Source organism: Schistocerca gregaria, chromosome 7 (genome assembly GCF_023897955.1).
Source record: "Schistocerca gregaria isolate iqSchGreg1 chromosome 7, iqSchGreg1.2, whole genome shotgun sequence".
NCBI classification, from domain to species: Eukaryota; Metazoa; Arthropoda; class Insecta; order Orthoptera; family Acrididae; genus Schistocerca; species Schistocerca gregaria.
The window spans coordinates 146,781,213-146,802,381 of NC_064926.1; the positions used below are offsets into that span (position 1 = coordinate 146,781,213).

The 21,169-nt window shown below is 41.2% G+C and overlaps 1 protein-coding gene across 4 annotated transcripts in view; it reads left to right on the forward strand.

The window, feature by feature from the left end:
• The window catches only part of LOC126281225 (dmX-like protein 2), a 313,079-nt gene that overhangs the window by 230,903 nt on the left and 61,007 nt on the right, over positions 1-21,169 (forward strand). For all 4 annotated transcript variants that reach the window (XM_049979978.1, XM_049979982.1, XM_049979980.1 and 1 more), the window contains exons 49-52: positions 5,167-5,365; positions 10,517-10,775; positions 17,361-17,485; positions 17,901-18,054. In XM_049979978.1, the coding sequence (XP_049835935.1) occupies positions 5,167-5,365; positions 10,517-10,775; positions 17,361-17,485; positions 17,901-18,054 (737 nt within the window). The remainder of the gene's footprint in view (positions 1-5,166; positions 5,366-10,516; positions 10,776-17,360; positions 17,486-17,900; positions 18,055-21,169) is intronic.

The window sequence follows — 21,169 nt, forward strand, 5'->3', positions numbered from 1 at the left end:
ACACTAGATTTTTAATCTTGGAGACCCTAAACTAGATATCTCCTATGTCCACAAGCTCAAAATTTTTATGAACACTGCACCTTCAGTGTGAAAGCTGCAGCCTCAGTGTGAGTTTTTCACTTTGCAGTGGAATGTGCACTGATAATGAAAGTTTTAGGCAGATTAAAGCTAGGTGGCAGACTGGGACTCGAGCCCAAGACCCTCGCCTTTTGTAGACAAGTTCTCTACCAACTGAGCTACTTCTGCATAGCTTTACTTCGTCCTGTACATCTTCTACCTTCCAGACTTCACAGAAGTTTTCCTGTGATACTTGCACTCCTAGAAGAAAGGATATTGTGGAGATATGACATACCCATACCCTGGGAGATGTTTCCTAAATGAATTTTTCACTCTGCAGTGGAGTGTGTACTGATATGAAACTTCCTGGCAATTTAAAACTGGACAGGGGCTTAAATGCAGGAGTCCAGGAGCATTAGTCCTGCAAGTTTCATGGGAGAACATCTGTGAAGTGTAGATGATGAGGTACTGGTGGAAGTAAAGATGAGAGCATGGGTCACAGTAGTGCTAGGGTAGTTAGGTTGGTAGGGCACTTGCACACAAAAGGCAGAGTTCCAAGTAACACTCTGGCACATCATTTTAATCTCACAGTACCTTCCCCAATAAAGGATCAGTTTTCTTTATTTTGCAGTCTCAATTCTCTACTTACCACAAAAAATAACAGCACAATAACCTTCACTTCACATCCACAATGTAAAAACTGACAAGCTAAGTTAACAGTGCCCCTTGTACAAAGAAATACATATATCAAAGTAAACTAAGATTATTGACCCACTTCTCTCAAGTATTGTATGAAAATAATTTCTGTTGAACACTATTTCAGTGATTAAATATGCATAAAAGGGTCATATGCAGTCCATAAGCTTTCTAGTTGTCCACATGCTTCCATAAGTGTCAAGAATGAAATGAAAGCAGTTTGGTTGTATTCAGGATTCCAATACACCATATTATTCCCCACTCTTGTGGTTACAGATCCCTATTTTTCAACATAAAATACGTTCAATGCTACAGCCTTATGCTATTGTACTGGGAGGGCATGTATGCCTGCAAGGTACCACTCTCCTGGTTGACGTTGGAGCCAACATCTTGCTGCATCAGTAACCTCCCCATCATTCGCATACTGCTTCCCTCAGAGTACATCCTTCGTTGGCCTAAACAGATGTAAGTTGGAAGATGCAAGATGCAAGACGTGGGTTGAACGGTGGATAGGGAAGAACAGTCCAATGAAGTTTTGTGAGCTCCTCTCAGGTGCGGAGACTTACTTGGTGGACGAGGGTGTCAGCACTTGTAACAGAGACATTCAGTTGAGCAGCAAGGTGTTTGATTGTGATCCTCGATCACCTTGAATGAGAATGTCTGCACTTTCCAACATTGCAAGAGTCATTGCTGTTTTAGGCCAGCCAGCACATGGGAGATCAGACAGGTTTGTGCACCTTGTCACAATGATGGCAGACGCATCACCCAGTGACTCTTGCTTTTGTTCACTGCCAGATCTCGATAGACATTCTGCAAGCACTTAAGAATCTCTGCGATGCTCTGACTTTCCACAAAACTATACTTAACGCTAGCTCTCTGCTTGGAATGCACCTTCATTACAGATGCAATTTTGTAGGTTTCGTATAGTACCATCACCTATTGAAACTTCATGAAAGAGTAGGGCCAAGGAAAAAATTTTTGCATTACTTATAATGACAATAATGTGGAAAGAATAGATTGCTACTCACCATGTAGTGGGAAGGTTGAGTCACAGATACATACTTACTGCTTGGCTCTCCACCCATTGAAGGGCCTTGGCCTGCATCACAGTACCCTGCTGTTCTATCCAGTCCATGACTTTCAGTCTCCATCTTCTGACATCCAGCTTTTTCGTGTCGTCTTCAATTCCGTCTACTCATCGCTTTCTGGGATCTCTCTTCCGTTGTTGTCTGTCTCCAGCCTTGCCATCAAAAACCCTCTTTACATATTCTGTCCTCCTCTATTCTGACCATATGTCCTGCCCACTCAAAAAGTTGTTCTTTTTCTGCCTTTGTATGGGTGCGCCAACCTTCTTGATTGTATTTTGGGCCATATATCTTATGCTGAAACTTTGTCCCAAATGCTTTTTTAAGGCCTTAATAGCATGTATCACTTCCTCCTGTGTGGGTCCTGGTGTTAAAACCACTGGTCCATAATAAGTTATTTCTGCCAGTTCTCATTCTAATCCTTCTACTTCTGGATTCAGTAACTCTTCGAAGTATTCTGTCCATCTGTCAAGTGTTTTATTACTCTCCCCCTATCAAATTCCCTTCTTCTACACACATTTGTTGTGGCTTGAAACCTGCCTTTCCTTCTTTACTTTTTTGGTACAATTCATATATTTGCTTATCTTCTCCTAGCTGTTCAATTTCTTCCAATTTTTTTCTTTTCTAGTGCTCTTTTCTTCTGTCTACGAACCTCTTAGCTACACGGCACTTTTCGTTATATTCATTCATATTTGCTCTTGTTCTTGTCTGAAATAATTCCATTCATGCTATGTTATGCTCCTCAATTCTTCAATCTGCCTTCCTGTGAGCCCGTACATGTCCCAAAACCTCTCCAGCTGTCTTGAGGATTGCAGTCTTGCATCATTTCCACATTATTTCTACACATTCATTTGTCATGTCGGTATCGTTTTTAATCCCCTCTTCTATTTTCATCTGATATGCTCTCCGTATTTCTTCAAACTTCAGTTTCTTAATGTCAAAAATCTCTTGTTGGTGGCCATTTTGTTTACTGAGTAGAATATCCATTGCCTATACTTAATTCTCACTAGATGATGGTCTGAACTGCAGTCAGCTGCACTTTGGCTTCTAACATCCATTATGTCCAATCTGTGTCTCCGATCGACCAACATATCATCTATCTGATTTCTGATTGTCCATCTTGAGACATTCGTGTTTCTTTGTGTGTCTTTTTGTGCGGGAAACGTACTGCTGACAGTCATGTTTTTACTTATAGCAAAATCTACAACCCTAAGTCCATTGTCATTTGATATTTCATGCAGGCTATGTCTTCCTACAGTTGGCTGATAGACCTCTTATTTTCCTGTTTTTGCACTCAAGTCTCCAATTAATATCTTAACATCATGTTAGGGTGCCTGATCAACAACTGCTCTACCTTGTTACAAAACTCATTCTTCTGTTGTTCAACTGCCTCCTCTGTGTGTGACTGTACATTTATAATTGTTGTGTTGGAAAATTTTCCCCTTAATCGTAACATGACTGGCTCAAAGTGTATCACTGTATGTTTCAGTTCTTTAATGACCACAAAACCTGTTCCAAAGGTATTTGTCCTCCTGTCACTATAGAAAGTGAAATTTCCTGAGTCCATTATGTCACTTCCCTTCCACCTGATTTCCTGGAGAGCCAATATTTTTATACCATATCTCACATTGTTTTTTTGTGTGCTGGGGTTGTCATCAAAATATCTGGCCAACTTATTCCTTTGTTAGCATTCGCAAAACTGATTTTTGCAGGGGAGTTGCCCTTACTGCTTACCATATTGTTGGCTCCATTTTCAGGGGAACATCCTTAGCCTCTATAGATCCCTCTACTGACTGCAAGGCAGCAGTTGATAGTTCGGGGTTCCTCTTCCTTTCTTCCAAGCCGTACCTGGGAAGGCACCCGATGGGGGATCAACAACCCCACAGGGGTGAGTCGCAGATAGGCACAACCACAACAAAAAGACTGTCAAACAAAATTGTTCATCCAAACAGGCCTTCATCAGAATTGGGCAACACACACACACACACACACACACACACACACACACACACACACAAAACCACAGTCTCTGGCTGCCGAGGCCAGACTTCATATCTAGGGTATTCGGAAATTCCCGTGAAAAATTGTTAGGGCTTGTAAAGTGGAGTGAGTAAATGGTATTTTGAATTGGAACCTATGTTCAGAAACATACCACTTCCATACTACAACCATTTGAAGATATGCTGGTAATGTAACCACTTTCTCAAGCACTTGGTTTGGCATGACCCAGAACATCACTTGTTTCACAATTCCACTCATTAATAGCCGAAGAAATTGCTCATATACTCGTTGACCAATCCTCTTCAAGTTATGCACTACAACCTCTTACAATTTGGGTGTGTGGCATCTTCTGCAGCATCACAGTCGCGCCTGTTGATTGTGAAGGTACCCTTTCGCAAAGCCGTTGCATAATGTTGGCAAAAAGGGGTATATGATCGAGTCGGACATTGTGGAGAATGATCCTGATAAAGGCAACAAGCAACTTTTCCATTGGCACAACCTTCACCATTCAGAAGGTTCATACCAGTGTATTCTGCAAACATATACTGAACCATGTTGCACTCGCCTGGCATATTAATGAGGCTTAAACCAGGTCAGAGAGGTAGGATAGATGTCAAATGACATCCACCAATCTGATGTAACCAGCCCTACCGTAACTACCCTGTTGTATATCTACCTAACAGATATGTTTTCGAATGGCTGTAGCATGGAAATGGTATATTTATGGATGTGAGTTCCTATTCAAAATATTATATACTTACTCCCTTCTACCTGTCCCAGGAATTTGTAACGGGAATTATCGAACACCCTGTGTACTCACAAGTCGTGAGCAGGTTTTTTCAGCCTTACCCCCCTCCGTGGAACTGTTTCTAGTGCAGACCACAAACACCTCAACCCCCCCACCCTGTGCCCCTCCCCACCTTTTGCCAGCTATGCCACTGTGCCACTGAACATACATATCAGTAATTTCACACAATTACTGAGTTACTGTTTAAGATATGTGTGTGTGCACGTTGTACATCTGGCTTCTTTCACCCTAAGGTTTTTGGATTAATTGTGGGTGTTTGAACCCTGATCTTCTTTGGATAGTTCTGGTTTTTGAGGGGAGGGGGGGCAGGGGGGGGGGGATATTTTCACATTTTGTAGGCAGCATTAAACTTTATTATAGATATAGCAGCACTTTCATTTAATTTACAGTTTTCCAACTGCTTATTTCATTACAAAGTACCCTAGTTCTTTCTGTTATAATTTACTCAACATTCCAATTTTGTTTGTAGATAAAAATAGGAAGATAAATGAAAAACTGATAAAATGAAATTTTTTGCAGAGCTACCAGTATGCAGTCCCCTGATACATGGTGTCTTGCGTGTTGTATCCCAGTGGCAGGATATCCTCAATGATGAGCTTGAAGCTAGGCGTCCTCCACCACTCAATTATATACCAGGTTGTTATGTGGAGACGGGAGTGACAGGACCAGCTATTCACAAGTACCGTTCACTGTTTGAACCACAAAATACACCATTTCAGTAAGTTCATCACATATACTAATTACAGCAAAAACAAATAATGTTTAATGTATGAGCAAAACATCCTGATTGATTTCATGTTAAAATCTGATCCCATCATTTACTTCCTTGACGAGACAGCATAGGTCACATTTAATGGTCAGTTTTGTAGTTTCATTGTGCAGTACTGGTTCTCACCCTTTTATCTTCCTAAAACGTGTTTACATTTTCACCATTTTGTATGTTTGAGTTATTTATATATAGCTGAGGAAGTTGTCAAAGGAAATTCAGTGCACACTACTGTTCGCATTGTGTAGTGATTTGGAAAGGATGTAGTTGGAACATTCATACCTAGTATCCTGTGGAACTTGCAGAAAAAATAGGATGTTGTTGCATCTTTTTACAGACATTTTCATTGCAGTTTGAAGGAGCAGGTAATATTCTGCAGTATTGCTTAAAATTATCACTATGATATTGGAAATCTCAGGATGGAAACAATGAGGTTGAAGTTCAGTGTGACTGAAGTCATATAGTTGTGTATAACAGATGTAGGTGTGGTTGGAAACAAGTTGACCCTGCCGAGTATGTACTGGGATGTCTGTGAATTCATTGCAAGGGGGACAGACAGACAGACAGACAGTCATGCAAAATACTTTTGAACACGTTTTCTGAAAGTTGCCTTGAGCAACTATCTCAGCAGCCCACATTCAATGGAAATATTGTAGACTTTGTAGTTACAAATAGGCCTGACCTTATCGGCAATTTGAGTGTAGAAATGATGATTAGTAATCATAATGTCTTTATAGGAACTATGATTACAAAAGTTAATAAATCATTCAAGAGGCTAGGAGAGTGTTTCTACTAGATAGAGCAGATAAGCAGTTATTAACATCTCACTTGGATAGTGAATTGGCATCACTTAGTTCTAGTAACATGGATGTAGGGGAATTATGTGCAAAGTTTAAGCAGATTGTAAATCGTGGTCTGGAGTGCTTTGTGTCTAGTAAGTGGATAAAAGAGGGAAAACGCACACCATGGTGTAAAAACGAAATTTGATAGATGCTGAGGAAACAGGCTGTTGCATTCTTGGTTCAAAAGAGAATGCATAAACGATGACAAGCAAAGGTTACTAGAGATTCCTGTGAAAAGATCTATGTGCAAAGCATACAACTACTACCACCACACACCTGTGCAAAAGATTTGGCAGAGAACCCGAGAAAATTCTGGTTATATGTAAAATCACTAAGCAGGTCTCAGGCTTCCATTCAGTCTCCTGTTGAGCAGTCTAGTGTGGCAGCTGAAGATAACAAAACAAAAGCTGAAGTTTTAAATTTCATGTTCAAGAAATCATTCACTCAGGAGAATTGCATAAATGTACTGTCATTTGACCATCGGACAGACCCTTTAATGGATGACATTGTAATAAGCATACCTCGCATAGAGAAAATTCTGAAAGATTTGGAAGTAAATTAGTCGCCTGGTCAGTAGCAAATCCCACTTTGATCTTACAGGGACTACTATGCATCATGGGCCTCTTACCTACTTTGCATTTATCGTGAATCTCTCACCCAGTGCAAAGTCCCAAGTGACTGGAAAAAAGCACAGGTGATGCCAGTATACAAGAAAAGTAAAAGAACAGACCCACAAAATTACAAATCAATATCCATAACTTCTGTTCACTGCAGAATCCTTGAACACATTCTCAGTTTGAGTACAATAAACTTTCTCAAGACTGAGAATCTTATGCACATGAATCAGCATAGTTTAACAAAGCATCGTTCGTGCGAAATTCAGCCTGCCTTTGGGTATACTAGGAATTATGGATGAAGGGCAGCATATTTACAGATTTCCCAAAAGAATTTGACATGATGCCCCATTGCAGGCTATTAACAGAGGTACAAGCATATGGAATAAGTTCACAGATATGTGAATGGTTTGAAGACTTCTTAAATAATAGAACCCAGTATATGGTCTTCGATGGCGAGTTTTCATCAGAGATGAGGATATCATCAGGAGTGCCCCAGGGAAGTGTGATAGGACTGCTGCTGTTCTCTATGTATATAAATGCTTTGTCTGACATGGTGGGCAGCAATCTTCTGCTGTTTGCTGATGATGCCAGGGTATATGCTAAGGTGTCGAAGTTGAGTGATTGTAGTAAGATACAAGATGACTTACACAAAATTTCCATTTGGTGTGATGAATGGCAGCTATCTGTAAATGTGGAAAAATTTAAGTTAATGCGGGTGAGTAGGAAGATCAAACTTGTAATGTTTGGATACAGTATTACTAGTATCCTACTTACCACTGTCAATTCGTTTAAGTATCTGGGTGTAACATTATAACGCAGTATGAAGAAGAATGAGCATGAGAGAACAATGGCAGGGAAGGTGAATGGTCGACTTCAGTTTATTGGGAGAATTTTAGAAAAGAGTGGTTCACCTGTAAAGAAGATGGTGTATAGGACACTGATGTGACTTATACTTGAGTTCTGTTTGAGTGTGTGGGATCCGTATCTGGTCGGACTGAAGAAAGACATATGAAGTTCACAGTACTGACTATTTCACGGTACTGACTGTTGGCGGTAAAACAAAAGATAAGAATAAATTCATATTTTTGTTCACTGCACTGAACCCTCAATTCATATATAATTTTTTGTTAAATTGAAATAGTTCTTGGCATGGGCAACAGGTCTCAGAAAATATGTGCAGAACAAAAAATGTAAATTTATGTGATCAGTCCATGGCAGTTCTATGTGTAAACATGTAAATCTATGTGGGTCATATGCAGCGTGTTAAATTCCAGCGATTCTAAGTCAAACACTGAATTTTAAATTCTCAATCAGCACCTCATTTGCTGTACATGATTTCAAGCATCATTCAAAGAGGTGTCAAATGTTTCTCTAATCTATTTGAATCACTTACACCAGAAAGGCAACTAGTATGAAATTTGTAAATTCCTATTTTCTCTTAATTATGGTTCCGAGCGGTTCAGTGCATTGTTAAAAGGAACCTGATTGCACGATAACATGTGTCTGCCGATTCCATTAATTTTCTATTTGCAGCAGGTACGGACCTAGTCCACGATGTGTTAGTGGAAGCAGGAACGATATGACATTGTTGAACTCATAAAACATTCCTCAAAAGCCAATAACAAGTTTTCCATTGTTCAAATGAAGAGGGATTCTTTTACTGACTACAGTTCCTGGTGACCTACATTCTGTAAAATAAACTGCCTGAGAGATGATTTATATGGTAAAGTCATCCCTCAACATCTGAAAAGGCTTTTCATTATTTCCAAATGCCATGAAATGATCTTTTCAGCTGAAAATTCACCTAGTGTTACTAGTTTTGGCTTTACAGTGGACACTTTTAGATTGAGAAAAGTTATACAACATTTGCAACTGCCTCCCAAGAAAGCCCATCTATCCATACTGCCTATAAGTAACAACAAAATGGATGACATCAAGAAATATTTTATCTGTATCCCTAAAGACAAGATGCAGGTTTGGTATGCCGTCACATCATGGCTGTCAACAATGGCATCTGAGATGTAGATTGAGGTGACTGAGTAATATAACCATGAAAAACATCAAATACTATTCATAAATAGCTAACAATAATTTTATTACAGCAAAAGACAGTTATTTGTACAATTCTGTTTTAAAACAAGTAACTTAACCCTACAATTAATTTGAAAACACAGTGTACTGCAGAAAGGGAATATGTCCAACACCAACAAAATCATCCACTTGTTTCCCCCCATGGGATATTTGACTTGTACATGTATATAATAAGCAAATATACCTACATCAAGAAACTGGGAATACATGTCAGGAGATGGCAATGAAAACAATCAATTTTTGACAACATAATTTAATCAGATAGCTAAAAAGACTACTCACCAAGTGGCGGCAGAACACACATGTAAAAGAAGGCTGTACTTAGTCAAGCTTTCAGAACCAGTGGCTCCTCCTTCAGGCAGAAGGGTTGAAGGGAAAGAAAGAGGGGTGAAAAAAAGGACTGGAGAGGTCTAAGGTCTAGGAAGAGATTTCAGGAAAGTCACCCAGAACTGCGAGTCAGGAGAGACTTACTGTGCAGTAAGCTTGCCTAATTACAACCTTCTTTTACGTGTGTGTTCTGCCACCACTTGATGAGTAGATGTTTTTTCTATCCAGTTAAATTATGTCAGGGGATAAATTACATTAAACTGGTTTTATCCAGTCATTTGTCTCAACTGTAAAATTGGGAAATATAGATATGTTGCCTTTTTACAAAAAGCAATTCATTTGATTTCTTAGTTTTGGGTAAATCGTCTCACAAAATATATATATCAGCAAACTTAGAAAATCTAACACCCACGTTCTTCTGCCCTGTTGCTGTATAACACTTGTGCACTTACTCTGTAAGTGATTAACTTTGATGTGATGTTTTATATCAGCAGCATTTTGTTCCTTCGAAACTGGCATAATGCTTAAATGCCTAGATAATGCTGAAATGCCTAAGGTCAAAAGAAATTAGTAAATATTTCTGAACAAGTACTAAAGCAGAAGTATGAGTGGCCACTATATTATTTTAAAAATGGTGTCTTGTATACCATATTAGACATTGCTGCTGCTTGTTTCCAAGTGGCTACTCCATAATTTTGAGCGTAGAATGTATTTCATTTCAAAAATTTCAATAGTACTTTGTTCGAACCTGTTCTGGAGAGAAGCATATACTATCAACATGAATATATGATTTGTTTCCTAGTCTTATAAACCAAGCAGACTTATTCACTGGTAAATTTGTTGGAGGTTTTAGTTTTCATTACATTCCCCCCCCCCCCTCCTTTTCCCCCAAAACCCCTCTCCTTGCCAATGATAGTATCCTCATCCCTCCCCTTCTCCAGTGTTTGTGCATCATTTACTTTTACAGCCAGTGTACTCCCACTTGTGCTATATATTTGGCACAATTGCACATATCTACTAGAATCGTAGGTGCTAGTGAATTACTTGTTTATCTCTCATTTACTATGAAAATTTTTTCACAATCAGTACCTGAATTTTCATTCTTATATCAATGGGAACCATTTCTTTAGTCGTTAGCCCCTATGCCAGGAAATAGTTTATGTGCTTTTTTTGTTTCTCTGTTTGCAAATACAATCTAATTTAATTGCATTATTTGTCCTTTCCAGCACAAGGCATGCATCAGCTGCTCCAGTTCGGCGTCTTTGGTGCTATTTGGTACGGCAAGAACCAGTTCAAGATATATTCATACGCTCTGTATTTGGCAAGCGTCGATCTGTAGCTTCAATTATGGAGCCAAGTGTGACAGTTACAGATAGCGTACGCACTTCAGATGAGAGAGCTTCAGATTCATCATCATCATTTGCAGAACTAGTGAAGATTATTCACAAAGATCAGGATTCTATATCTGCCTTTTGTCTCAATCAGGTTGGTACTATGTAGTGTAATATTTGTGAAGTAGTTAAATAATCCTAAATATGATAAACCTTACAATTTGGATACCTTTTTTTTTTTTTTTTTTTTGTAGCGAATATGATAACTTTTACATTAAAATTACATGGCTAAACGTGGTGTTGAAATAATGTAGTCCATAAGCATCTCTTGTTTTGTTTGTGTATATACTTTCCTCAAGTGTTATGTCTGCTATAAATTCATATCTGAATAAAGACAGTTTGTAGTAATGAAGTGCTAAAGAAAGTTGACTTGTTACTGGCTAAAACTTGGAAGCAGTTCACTGTTTCAGCAGTGGCTGGTTCGACTGGAACATGCTGGCAGATTCTGCTGAAATTTTTTTATTGCCAGCTTTTCTAATTGTCGTAAATAATATTTCTCACTGTCTCATTAGCTTTCTGATGTTGTAGCTTTAAAAAAATGTTTGGAGTGTTATATAAGGAAAAAATTGTGCACCATTTGCATTTCTTTGGATGTGTGAGCTTAGATTTGAGGGACGCAGGGAGTGAAAGAATAAGCCTTATGAAACTACAAATAAATACTTTAGTACAAAATAAACCTAAGACAATAACCAAAATAAAGGCTGTCTGTTTGAAAGTGCCCAACTTTGCATACATGTGGAATCAAAATATGTTGCTCCATCTGCATGGCATGGTGTTTACAAGGTGGTGCAACCTAGGTGTGTCCTACCATTTGACGACAGCCCTCCTGAGGTCATCCAGCATGTGAGGAAGGTTCTTGCAATGATGCACTGAAAGTTACATTTGGCCACAAGTATGCTTAGTTGGGTTCATGTCAGCATATACTACACACATTTTCATTCAGTTGATTCCTGTCTCCTGGAGGAAGATTTGCATTATGTGAGAATGGTATTGACCAAAATGTTGACTGTAGGGCTGGACAGTATTTTATATTATTATATCCCATTACTACAAAGCTCTCAAATTACACTCACTAACATTGTCAATGGACTTTCGTGCATTATGCCGGTCCAAAACGTGATATACACAGTGCCCTGCAGAATCCATTTGGCTGTGGTCATAAGGTATGCATTGGCAGCTTCCCCCTCCACACTTCTTAGATGATCATCAGGCTTCAGACAAATCCATTAGGTATAAGACAAATCCTGTAGTAACTGGTGAAAGAGAACTTGATGCCATTGATCCAGGTTCAATTTCAGATTGCACAATTGAATCAAATTCACAGAATACTTTCACTTCCCTCCAAAAACAGAGGGTGCCGATCTGTTGCATACGCCTGGGGTACTTCTCCTGCTCCTCCTCCTCCTCCTCCTCCACCATCTTCCACATGTTCCATATCAGGCCCATTCGGGCATATTACAGTTCCCATCTTTTTCTTGATCTGCCAGGTTTCTTCTTCCCTTTTGGTGTAAAGTCCTTTACCTGACATGATAGTCTCTCTGGATCAATTTTTGGTGGGTATTCACTCCTTTTACTTTGGTTTCTATCCAATTTTTCTTTCACACTCCAAATTTTCCACTCCTTTTGAATATCCTAATTTTGTATTTTACCTATTCTTTTATATCCCATCTCAACTCTAAGAAATCTCAATTTGACTCCTTGTGTGAGTGCAAATCATAAAGAAAGTTATACTTAAAAGTTACACCCATTTATTAAACCAAATACACATAGGCAACACGGCTTTGACAACATACAGTGTAAGTTCACTTTTCTACATAATCCCCAAGAGGCTGTAAACATTTCTCAGAATGAGTAACCAATTTTTTAATTCTGGATGTGTAGAAATTACCTCCAGCACTAGGTATCCACCTGCATACAGCTGTTTTCACACCCTCATTGTTTCAGAATCATAATCTACTGAGATCCTCTTTCTTCTTCCCGAACACAAGATAATAGCATGGTGCTAGGTATGAACTGTATGGAGAGTGTTGCCATACCTCCCAGTTGAATTGCTGCAGCGGTTCTGTTGTGTGGTGTTGCGTTATGGTGCAGTAAAATCATACCGGTGCTCAATTTTCCCCATCGCTGTTCTGTAATTTCCTTACACAGCTGGAGAAAAGTTTGACAATACAGAGCAGAGTTGATTCTCGTGCCTTTAGGTGTAAATTCCACATGCAACACATTCTCCATGTGAAAGAACACTGTCACCACCACCTTTCCTACTGAAGGTTGCACATTGGCCTTCTTTTGTTGTGGTTATGTGGTGTGCAGCCAGTCCATCAATGCTATCTTTGTTTTGAGGGTGTAGTGGTAGACCCACATTTCATCCCCAGTAATGATTCACTGCAGAAACTCATTGTACTCCACAGAATACCTTTCCAAATGTGCCAATGATTATTTGAAACATAGTTTCTTGTGAACATTGGTGAGGAGCTGTGGGACACATTTGGCACACTGTTTATGATACCCAAAGCACTGGTGAACAATGGAAAACACATTGCCATATGAAATGTTCTGAACGCTGACAATTTTGTGCAGTTTTGTGGACCAATCCCCTCTAATGATCACATCCACATGGTCAACATTTGCAACAGTACTGGACATTGTGGGCCTTCCTTTGTGATATTCATCAGTGAGATCCATGCATCCAGCATCGGATTGCTTACACCACTTTACAATACCTTGGCAAGAGATTACATGCTCATCATATCCATCATTGAATGTCTGTGCAATTCAGTCATTTAGCCCATACAAATCTGATCATTGCATGCACCTCCAGATTTGCAATAAACATCCATTTAATACGCCATTGGGTCTAGCCCTCTCTGCACACAAAACAGGACGCAATACCACACCACCCATCCTATAAGATGTGTCGCAGTTATTGTCATGTGAAACACATTTATCATAGTTATGACACACAGCGTGCTCTCATGGTGAGCTACTGTAACTTACTTTTTGATTTACTTTCATATTCGTTTCTCTTTTCTCTTATTCAGTAGCCCAGGGGGACTTCCTACCCATAATTTGTCAGTAGGGGTCATCAGCAAGTGTTATTGACTGTATATGCAGCCAGTGAAAGGCAGATCTTTGATGAGTTGCATTTTATAAATAGCAAGTATTTGATGTTGCAGTGCTGTATGCCAATTTTGTCAAACATAAAGTGATGGCTCATGTTTAATCTATTCTTTAAATGACTTTTTGAAGCATGATGATGGACTGAACAGTGTATACGAGCTGCAGTATCCTTTTCACAATTAGAGACACAGTGTTCCCTAGTGTATATACTGCAGTGAGAATGTATGATGAAATAAAAGAAATTATTCAGATAGTGAAGGGAGATGAAAATTTAATAGTCATGGGTGACTGGAATTCGAGTGTAGGAAAAGTGAGAGAAGGAAATGTAGTAGGTGAATATGGATTGGGACTAAGAAATGAAAGAGGAAGCCACCTGGTAGAATTTTGCACAGAGCACAAATTAATCATAGCAAACACTTGGTTTAAGAATCATGAAAGAAGGTTGTATACATGGAAGGATCCTGGAGATATTAAAAAGTATCAGATAGATTATATAATGGTAAGACAGAGATTTAGGAAACAGGCTTTAAATTGTAAGACATTTCTAGGGGCAGATGTGGACTCTGACCACAATCTATTGGTTATGACCTATCGATTAAAACTGAAGAAACTGCAAAAAGGTGGGAATTTAAGAAGATGGGACCTGGATATACTGAAAGAACCAGAGGTTGTACAGAGTTTCAGGGAGATAATAATGGAACAATTGTCAGGAATGGGGGAAAGAAATACAGTAGAAGAAGAATGGGTAGCTTTGAGGGATGAAGTAGTGAAGGTAGCAGAGGATCAAGTAGGTAAAAAGACGAGGGCTAGTAGAAATCCTTGGGTAACAGAAGAAATATTGAATTTAATTGATGAAAGGATAAAATATAAAAATTCAATAAATGAAGCAGGCAAAAAGGAATACAAACGTCTCAAAAATGAGATCGACAGGAAGTGCGAAGTGGCTAAGCAGGGATGATTAGAGGACAAATGTAAGGATGTAGAGGTGCATATCATTAGGGGTAAGATAGATACTGCCTACAGGAAAATTAAAGAGACCTTTGGTGATAAGAGAACCACTTGTATGAACATCAAGAGCTCAGATGGAAACCCAGTTCTAAGCAAAGAAGGGAAAGCAGAAAGGTGGAAGGAGTATATAGAGGGTCTATACAAGGGCGATGTACTTGAGGACAATATTATGGAAATGGAAGAGGATGTAGATGAAGATGAAATGGGAGAAACGATGCTGCGTGAAGAGTTTGACAGAGCACTGAAAGACCTGAGTCGAAACAAGGCCCCCGGAGTAGACAACATCCCATTGGAACTACTGACGACATTGGGAGAGCCAGTCCTGACAAAACTCTACCATCTGGTGAGCAAGATGTATAAGACAGGCAAAATTCCCTCAGACTTCAAGAAGAATATAATAATTCCAATCCCAAAGAAAGCAGGTGTTGACAGATGTGAAAATTACCGAAGTATCAGTTTAATAAGCCATAGCTCCAAAGTACTAACATGAATTCTGTACAGACAAATGGAAAAAGTAGTAGAAGCCGGCCTTGGGGAAGATCAGTTTGGATTCTGTAGAAATACTGGAACACTTGAGGCAATACTGACCTTTCGACTTATCTTAGAAGAAAGATCAAGGAAAGGCAAACCTATGTTTCTAGCATTTGTAGACTTAGAGAAAGCTTTTGACAATGTTGACTGGAATACTCTCTTTCAAATTCTTTAGGTGGCAGGGGTAAAATACAGGGAGCGAAAGGCTATTTACAATTTGTACAGAAACCAGATGGCAGTTATTAGAGTCGAGGGGCATGAAAGGGAAGCAGTGGTTGGGAAGGGAGTGAGACAGGGTTGTAGCCTCTCCCGTATGTTATTCAATTTGTATATTGAGCAAGCAGTAAAGGAAACAAAAGAAAAATTCGGAGTAGGTATTAAAATTCATGGAGAAGAAATAAAAACTTTGAGGTTCGCTGATGACATTGTAATTCTGCAGAGACAGCAAGGGACTTGGAAGAGCAGTTGAATGGAATGGACAGTGTCTTGAGAGGAGGATACAGGATAAACATCAACAAAAGCCAAACGAGGATAATGGAATGTAGTCGAATTAAGTCGGGTGATGCTGAGGGAATTAGATTAGGAAATGAGACACTTAAAGTAGTAAAGGTGTTTTGCTATTTGTGGAGCAACATAACTGATGATGGTCGAAGTAGAGAGGATATCAAATGTAGACTGGCAAAGGCAAGGAAAGTGTTTCTGAATAAGAGAAATTTGTTAACATCGAGTATAGATTTAAGTGTCAGGAACTCTTTTCTGAAAGTATTTGTATGGAGTGTAGCCATATATGGATGTGAAATATGGACGATAAATAGTTTAGACAAGAAGAGAATAGGAGCTTTCGAAATGTGGTGCTACAGAAGAATGCTGAAGATTAGATGGGTAGATCACATAACTAATGAGGAAGTATTGAATAGGATTGGGGAGAAGAGAAGTTTGTGGCACAACTTGACCAGAAGAAGGGATCGGTTGGTAGGACATGTTCTGAGGCATCAAGGGATCACCAATTTAGCATTGGAGGGCAGTGTGGAGGGTAAAAATCGTAGATGGAGACCAAGAGATGAATACACTAAGCAGATTCAGAAGGATGTAGGTTGCAGTAGGTACTGGGAGATGAAGAAGCTTGCACAGGATAGAGTAGCATGGAGAGCTGCATCAAACCAGTCTCAGGACTGAAGACTACAACAACAATAATGAGAATGCAACTTTACTTTTACTCACACATGGCTGTATTAATTGCACACTTTTACTTATCCTCTGTACGGAGACATGCTGGGAGCAGATGCTTACAATTGGCATGTAGTGAATTGCATGCTCCGACAAGCCCCACCTCCTTCTCTCGGGGCAGGCAGCTGTTGGCTTATAATAGAAATAAATGTGTAATAGGTTAATGCATTGCAGAAGTGACACGAAAGTTGATGGTGAGTCACTAAAAGGACATGGTACTGGTAAACCTCTTCCTTCATTTTTGTAAATAATGTTGACAATCACTGGCACAACACCACACATGAAGCAACACTATTCACACTATGGCTATTTATTGCTGTGACACATAATACTATTAAGTAGCTAATGTCAGCAGCAATCGTAAAGATTCCGGAGTGGCCCGAAGTCCACTGACTTTCACAGATCAGAGAGGGTCCAAGTAAAAGTGTGCAGTTAGTACCATAGTTATTTCCTGTAGCCAAAAAAGAGTATTGAGAAATAGATTTCAGACTTTCAGAAAACACACACACACACCAAATGAAAACAAAAGCTGACATTTTCCTGTCCCAAAGAGATGGAAAAAATTGTAGTGAACCACACTATTCAGAAACTTAGGAGTAATGCCACTTCTTGTGAAAAATAATGTTAATGTCACCTTATTTTGTTTCTGCCTGCATCTATTGCCATTCAGTAAGTAGAAATTTTTTCTGCTTTATTGGCTGAAAATTCACTTTTATTGTTGATGTAGTTCATTGTGTGATATATATGTATGTCTGTCAACATGATATTTCATATTACTGTTAATTTTGTTTTTTAGGCCAACCCAGGGTTTCTTGCTCTTGCAACACCAAAGGAAATACAAGAGATGGATATATCTTTGCTGTTAGAATCACCACTGTGGCTAGAGGATGAGTGTGAATTTGATGTCATTAATTTAACAAGGTATGGAAAATGCACTAAGTATTAAAGTATTATTAGTTTCTTCCTTGTATTAACACTTCATGCTAATATTTATTGTGCCTATGCTCTTAAACTTCAGGCTGAAATTTAAATGAAATACTGATATAATAATTTAGAGGTTTATCCACGTTGCTCTTGTTCTAAAACAATTGAGAAAAAGTTACTAAAACAGGTTTGAACAATGGTAAGAACAAACATTTATCCCCCCTAGGAAACTAAATATGCTAAGTCCCACTTCCAGTTTGTTTTAATTTGGAAACACATCACCACTGAATCCAGTTAATTTTTTTCTCAACTGGATTTTCTTTCTTCCAAGCCATAAGTTGAAAGAATTTCCATATTAAGAAATATTATTAAAAGTTTAGTATATTTCTTATAGTTAATTATTGCATTGCAGGGACCCAGAGACACTCCCAGCTTCAAGTTTTTTGGTTATCCAGACAGCTGCTGACAGGCCAGTATTGGCTCAGTCAGCATCAACACAGAATCATAGTAATCCCTCTACACCACAACCTACACTTAGCAGCCAGACAGGACGAGGAGCCTCAGTGGTTAGTTTTAAACCAGCAATTATTTATGTAATATTTACTTTTTTCTGTAACTAAAATAATTTCTTTCTTTTTTTTCTGTCTGTGCCTCAGTGTATGACCTGAGAACGTGATGCATAGTTATCTCGGGAGTTTTCTCAGCAAAACAGTGGGGAATATAGTGCAAGGTCTGAGTTGTCAAGCTTTCTGTAACAAATCTGTAAGCTAGAATCATTTTACTAAAATTTTTCCATCAGACAAACTGTTGATGTCAGTAATTAATTACAAACTCTTGATGCCAATAATCAATTTGTGCAAACCAAATAGTGATGTGTGCCTGACCTCTTTTTACTTAAGCACTTGATCTCAGTAAACAATCGATCACATAATCAAGACATACAATCGAGTTAAGTAAATGTGCCTTTATAGCTCTTGCTGTATATATTTCAACTCAATGTATGCATTACTGTTTCTAATCTTTCATTAACAATGATGTTAAGTATTTGACGTTCAAAGTTCTTAAAAAAGAAATTCACAAAAAATAGGAATTCCTTTTTCACTAATAAATAGTTTTGAAGAAAGCGTAAATGAAACAATAACAGAAAATTGCTGCCACTTTTCACACAATTCATTCTTTAGAGATCTGTAGAAGTGCACAGATTTCCTTGCCTGCACCTACTCAGTAAAATTAATGCATTTGACAGCAAAAGTATATAGCAGCAACCTAAATTTCTTTTTTGCATAAGAAAAATAGTTTAGTTTTATACAGGGTGTCTCCAAAGACTCTACATGCAAATTTTCTCTGATGTCTTGGCAGATATTATCAATTTGGTTTCTGAAATGTGTAGCTGGAGTCATCCCAAACAGATATTTATCATTGTGTTTATCACCAATGACCAGTGTCAATGGAAAGAGCCCGTTTACGGTTACAAACAAAACAACTTTTAAAGCAGACCATCACATGCCTATTCGATAGACACAGATCAATCTTATGCAAAATTGGGCATAGGTATCTACTGCCAGGAGCAGCTCAGCTAGTGGCTATTCTTCCTGTTAATACACATTCAAAATTAGTGTCATGATGTATTAATTTCAGTCTGCTGTATCAAATGGAAAGGTACATCTCTGCTTTAAAAATAATTTTGTTCATAATGGGAAAGAAACAGATACTTTCTGTTGGCACTGGGAATCACATGAAAAATATTAAGAGCATTATCTGTTTGGAATAACTCCAGCTACACATGGCAAAAACAAAATTGTTAATATCTGTCAAAACACAAGTTAAAAAACGCCTGATGACTCTTCATAGATACACCTGATACATACTAGATGAGAAATCCAATGTTACCTCGGTATTTATGTACTCCAATGGCTCTGTCCATTTCCATCTCCTCTCTCTCTCTCTCCCTCCCTCCCTCCCTCCCTCCCTCCCTCCCTCCCTCCCTCCATCCCCGCCTCCCCCCTCCCCCCCTCCCCCTTCCTTCCATCCCCCTCACTTCTCTCCCCCCCTCACTCTCGCCCTCCCCCCTCACTCTCGCCCTCACTCTCGCCCTCCCCCCTCACTCTCGCCCTCCCCCCTCACTCTCGCCCTCCCCCCTCACTCTCGCCCTCCCCCCTCACTCTCGCCCTCCCCCCTCACTCTCGCCCTCCCCCCCTCACTCTCGCCCTCCCCCCTCACTCTCGCCCTCCCCCCTCACTCTCACCCTCCACCCCTCACTCTCGCCCTCCACCCCTCACTCTCGCCCTCCACCCCTCACTCTCGCCCTCCACCCCTCACTCTCGCCCTCCACCCCTCACTCTCGCCCTCCACCCCTCACTCTCGCCCTCCACCCCTCACTCTCGCCCTCCACCCCTCACTCTCGCCCTCCACCCCTCACTCTCGCCCTCCACCCCTCACTCTCGCCCTCCACCCCTCACTCTCGCCCTCCACCCCTCACTCTCGCCCTCCACCCCTCACTCTCGCCCTCCACCCCTCACTCTCGCCCTCCACCCCTCACTCTCGCCCTCCACCCCTCACTCTCGCCCTCCACCCCTCACTCTCGCCCTCCACCCCTCACTCTCGCCCTCCACCCCTCACTCTCGCCCTCCCCCCCCTCTCGCTCGCCCTCCCCCCCTCTAGCTCGCCCTCCCCCCCTCTCGCTCGCCTTCCCCCTCCTCTCGCTCGCCCTCCCCCCCCCTCGCTCGCCCTCCCCCCCCCCCTCGCACGCCCTCCACCCCCCCTCGCTCGCCCTCCCCCCCTCTCGCTCGCCCTCCTCCCCCCTCTCGCTCGCCTTCCTCCCCCCTCTCGCTCGCCCTCCTCCCCCCTCTCGCTCGCCCTCCTCCCCCCTCTCGCTCGCCCTCCTCCCCCCTCTCGCTCGCCCTCCTCCCCCCTCTCGCTCGCCCTCCCCCCTCTCGCTCGCTCCCTCCCCCCTCACTCGCCCCCCTCTGTCCACTTCTTCCTCCCCCCTCTGTCCACTTCTTCCTCCCCCCTCTGTCCACTTCTTCGTCCCCCTCTCCCTTTGCCCACTTGTCCGTCCCCCTCTCCCTTTGCCCACTTGTCCGTCCCCCTCCCCCTCTCCCTTTGCCCACGTGTCCGTCCCCCTCCCCCTCTCCCTTTGCCCACTTGTCCCTCCCCCTCCCCCTCTCCCTTTGCCCACTTGTCCCTCCCCCTCCCCCTTTGCCCACTGTCCCTCCCCCTCCCCCTCTCCCTTTGCCCACTTGCCCCTCCCCCTCTCCCTTTGCCCGCTTGTCCCTCCCCCTCTCCCTTTGCCCACTTGTCCCTCCCCCTCCCCCTCTCCCTTTGCCCACTTGTCCCTCCCCCTCCCCCTCTCCCTTTGCCCACTTGTCCCTCCCCCTCCCCCTCTCCCTTTGCCCACTTGACCCTCCCCCTCTCCCTTTGCCCACTTGTCCCTCCCCCTCCCCCTCTCCCTTTGCCCACTTGTCCCTCCCCCTCCCCCTCTCCCTTTGCCCACTTGTCCCTCCCCCTCCCCCTCTCCCTTTGTCCAATTCTCCCTCCCCCTGCCCCTCTCCCTTTGCCCAATTCTCCCGCCTTCTCTCCCTTTGTCTACTTCTTCCACCCCTCTCTCTGTGCCCTCTTCTTCCCCTGCCGTCTCTCTGCGCCCTCTTCTTCCCCTGCCGTCTCTCTGCGCCCTCTTCTTCC